General features: G+C 36.2%; 2 protein-coding genes across 2 annotated transcripts; both read left to right on the top strand.

The window, feature by feature from the left end:
* The first annotated feature begins 1,459 nt into the window (after positions 1 to 1,459).
* Positions 1,460 to 3,106, top strand: LOC141380204 (uncharacterized). The gene is made up of 3 exons (XM_073937450.1): positions 1,460 to 2,474; positions 2,811 to 2,905; positions 3,005 to 3,106. The coding sequence occupies exons 1-3, from the start codon at positions 1,541 to 1,543 to the stop codon at positions 3,071 to 3,073; spliced, it is 1,098 nt and encodes a 365-aa protein (XP_073793551.1). The 5' UTR covers positions 1,460 to 1,540; the 3' UTR covers positions 3,074 to 3,106.
* A 76-nt stretch (positions 3,107 to 3,182) lies between these two features.
* On the top strand, positions 3,183 to 4,257 carry pimr95 (Pim proto-oncogene, serine/threonine kinase, related 95). The gene is made up of 4 exons (XM_068216497.2): positions 3,183 to 3,552; positions 3,640 to 3,816; positions 3,906 to 3,994; positions 4,116 to 4,257. The coding sequence occupies exons 1-4, from the start codon at positions 3,294 to 3,296 to the stop codon at positions 4,134 to 4,136; spliced, it is 546 nt and encodes a 181-aa protein (XP_068072598.2). The 5' UTR covers positions 3,183 to 3,293; the 3' UTR covers positions 4,137 to 4,257.
* The last annotated feature ends 297 nt before the right edge of the window (positions 4,258 to 4,554 follow it).

Consider the following 4,554-nt stretch of genomic DNA (forward strand, 5'->3'; position numbering starts at 1 on the left):
TATTATATGCTGCTTGGTTATAATGTTATATATGTTTAACGATGGAAGTTGAAAATGCCTGTTTGTTATTTGAAGTTTAAATAAAAAAATAAATAAAAAAAAAAGTTTGTCTAGACAATAGTAAAATACGAGATTGCTAGAATATAAATGTGTCAATGTGGGAATGGACATAAACAATTTAGCAATATACTGTATATAAACATGTAGCCCATCAAAAAATAGAAGTGAAAGTCACTGATGATATTTTAAGCATGAGGATTAAAATATCAGCCATACTTATTAGGGTCGAGTCAAACCATTCATTTATACATTCATTAAAGAATTTACCCATACAAAATGTCAACCTCAACACTACCAGTGAAACATATACACACGCACGCAGTACAATAAAGAATGAATGAATAAAAAGGGAGCAACATTATTATGTCAATAGAAAAAAAAAAAGCATGCATCCAAAATCAAAAGAATGCTGAGTTTATACGAAGGACGAAACCGGCAAAAATAAATAAATAAATGAATAAATGCGCAAATAAATAAAAGACAGAGTAAATAAATGCATAAATTCATGCATAAATAAAAAATGAATAAATGCGCAAATATATAAAGAAATTGGAGAATACATTTCTGCAAAAATAAAACAAACAAAAAAAAGAATAACTAAATACGCGCATATATACATAAATAAGCATTGAAATCTATAAATTCCTGTATAAATAAAATAATTAATAAATAAATACGCAAATAAATAAATGAGTAAATAAATCCATAAATGCAGGCATAAAATAAATAAATACGCAAATAAACAAATAAATAAATAAATGTCTGCATAAATAAAAATGGATAAAAACGAAAATATATAAATAAATAAGTAAATAAAACAAAGCATAAATAAATAGGAAAATATAAATTAATGCATAAATAAAACTATAAATAAATAAAAAAGCTAATATAACAATAAATGAGTAAATAAATCCACAAATTCCTGCATAAATAAAGCAAATCAATATGCAATTTATTTATTTATTGTTTTATTTATGCAGGTATTTACGAATTTATTTATGAACTTATTTATTTATTTGTTTTTACCTATTTTTGTATAGTTTTTGAAGGTTTCGTCTTCTATAGGTTTTTAGTAAAATAGTAAAAAAGTAAAATAGTGAAAAACAAATGTTTTTCAATGATTTTTATTGTTACAACTGTTTATTTTAATTAATTTCGATTTTTAGTTCGTTGTAAAACTGACGCAGAATTCATTTCATTAAGGCGTAACGCTGGTGTTTTACAAGTTTAGCCTGTTTACCGCGCAGCCGCTTGCATACAGGCTATGAGTATGTGTGATCAGTTATTGATTGATTATAAGGCATATACTTTATGCAAAAACAATATGGCACTTTCAAATGGCCACAGAAACGCTCCACAGAAACGCCCAGCCTGCGTCACATTTAGAATTGAATGTGAATGTTCGAAACGGTGACATCATAGCTAAGAGAATGCGAATGCAACTCTGACTTTGGCATTCTGCGGTTAAACTAGTTGAGCGATGGGTCAACGTAATTGTCGTTGCAAAAAGGCAAACAATGATTTTGAGCGTGTGCACGTTTACCATCACGATGCACCGCCACAGCTCACCAATTTGGTGGAAGCTCATAAACATCCTGTTGGCGTAGGTGAAGATAGTGCGAGTGAGGGGAAAAATAAAAAGAGAAAGGAGGCCAACCGTAAAAAGAAAAGAAGGTTCAAGTTGTGGCGGTGGTTCTCCTGTCTGAGAGCTGCTGAAAAAAATAGTACCCTTCAGGTTGATGGAGAGGCTCAGGACACTGGGGCAACTGCAGCACCACCTGAAGTACAACCTTCCTCCTCTTCAGGTGACGGATCTCTACAGCAGGTCATTCATACTGTAGACCTCAATCTTCAGGAACCTTCAGCCAGTGACCCTGAAGTCTATCCAACAGTAAAGAAACATCTTACTGTTCAACCTGATGTCCTCCGTTCTCCAGTTCTGAGCAGCAATACTGCTCAGACTTCATTCAACTGGAACTTTGACATCAGCCAGACTCCATTGCTTAGTCATGACTATTGTGATGGCCTGGCTCTAGCACGCACCACATCAAGGTGGAGCAATGATTTTACTAAGACTTCAGCACACACCATGTCAGATTGGAGCATTGATGTGATCAAAACTCCAACACGCACCACATCAGATTTTAGTACTGACGCTACCCGGACTCCGATACACAACGTGTCAGTCTGGAGTATTGATGTCACCCAGCCTCCATTTCACTCATCCACTTCTGATTGTTGTAACAATGCCACGGAGATTCCAGTCCCCGATGCTTCCGAGGGGAGTGCCAATTTCCCTCAGATTTCACAGCACACAATGTCAGACTGGAGCATCAATGGTGGTCAAGCTCCAGTCTGCACACAGGCCTCTGTTTCAAAACAAATAGAGAATAATGGAAAGATGACAAGTCAGGGTAAGTTGACTGTCCCTTAAACACACCACACACACACACACACACACACACACACACACACACACACACACACACACACACACACACACACACACACACACACACACACACACACCTGCAATACTATATCAGGCCATTTTAATGTTTCCATTTGTGACCCTGGACCACAAAACCAGTCTTAAGTTATACATTTTTGGCAATAGGTAAAACTAAAGCTTATTTATTCAACATTCAGACCTCATTTTCAAAAAATGTACACTGATTAAGTAAAACATTTTGTCCTGTTTTACACTGGTTGATATTTCATATTACTTAACCTTGGTTTTGTTTTAATAGTCATCAATTCTTGCCACTATCTGATCGATGACATGCTGGGTGAAGGATCCTTTGGAACTGTGTACAAGGGGCGACGTCTACACGATGACTTAAAGGTGCCTTTCATTTTTCTGGATAGGATAAATAGTAACAAATGCAATATGTTAGCTGTACAATCATTCTTACATACACTTTGCTTATTTCTTGTTTATTAGGTGGCAGTGAAATTTGTCACAAAGACGGAAGATGTGGAATACATACGTATCGTAAGTGATTTCTCATAAGACAAGCTACTGTTGTCGAAATTTTGTGAAATTATGATTCAATTCATAATCTATAGAAGATATATCTATCTAAACATCATAAAAAATGTATTTCCTGTAGTCAGGTCATTCAGAGCCCTTTCCTCTTGAAGTTGCACTTCTCATCCTCGCCCATGGAGTATCCAGCGTTCCAGAAATAATCCAGCTTCTGGACTGGCAGGACCAGGAGGACCATTATATAATGGTGTTGGAATACCCTTCACCCTGTGAGGACCTATATGCTTTCACAGAAAGCTATGGAGGATCCATAAGTGAAGGTTTAGCGCGTGTTGTTATGCAGCAGGCAACTCAAGCTGCATACATGTGCTGCCGCAATGGTGTTCTACATCGCGATATCAAACTTGAAAATCTACTAATCAACAAGGAGACTCATAAAGTCAAATTAATAGACTTTGGGTGTGGAGACCTTCTCAAGAAATTACCCTACGATACATTTGCCGGTATGTATTAACCCTTAAGCTGTGAAAAACGATATTCTGAATTTATAGCAACAAATGCTAATTGATGCAAAAATCTTTTACCTTTAGGCACCCTTGAGTACTGCCCCCCAGAGTTTGAGGAAACGGGTGAATACAATGGGAAGCCGGCAACAGTCTGGTCCCTTGGCATCCTCTTGTTTGTATTGGTGTGTGAGGACTTTCCCAACCCTCAAGAACTGCACATGATCAATGAGAACAACTTCTCCAAAGCTGGCTTGTCCGATGGTAAGCTCTTTATTTCAAAGACTCTTACATGCAACATCAAAGGAGGTGTGAAGTTCAAGGTAAACAGATGTTTCAACTGTTTTTCACAGAATGCTGTCAGTTGATTAGTTGCTGTCTCCAGCAAAAGCCAGAGCTGCGGATTCAATTAAAAGAGATTCTTCTCCACGAATGGTTCAAGGTATGAAGCCTAAGCAGAGTATTTTGGGAGGGTTAATTCAAACACAAGACTATGGATGTTAGCTTAGAGAATATTAGATTTGGATTGACTTTTGATAAACTAATTGCTGTTTTTATTTTAGGACACCAACCTGGAGAACTGAAGAACAGCCACCCTACATGTTATTGTCTTGAGAGGAACGTTTCAGGCTGTTTGAGGCAGGAAATCTTGAGCAGGAGGTGGCTCCTCTCAAAACAAACAATAAAACATATGCATTAATTGAACTCTTGTGAAGAGTATTATTTGACAAAAACTAGGAGAGCACATATTTACATAGTACTGTGAATCTTGTTTCTGTCATGTATGATAAGTATGCAATGCATTTCTTGTGTCATGCTATTCTTACAGTTAAAAAGATGACTAGAGGCTGCATATTGACACAATAAACGTGTCAAAAAAGTCACCAACACAAAACAGCTGATGATAAACATCATTTTAAGCTGTAAAATGACATCACATTTCCACTCTGAAAATGAATATTTAAAATAACAGACACTTCCCTGCCACATGTATTTGTTCTT

The sequence above is a fragment of the Danio rerio genome, chromosome 22 (assembly GCF_049306965.1).
Source record: "Danio rerio strain Tuebingen ecotype United States chromosome 22, GRCz12tu, whole genome shotgun sequence".
NCBI classification, from domain to species: Eukaryota; Metazoa; Chordata; class Actinopteri; order Cypriniformes; family Danionidae; genus Danio; species Danio rerio.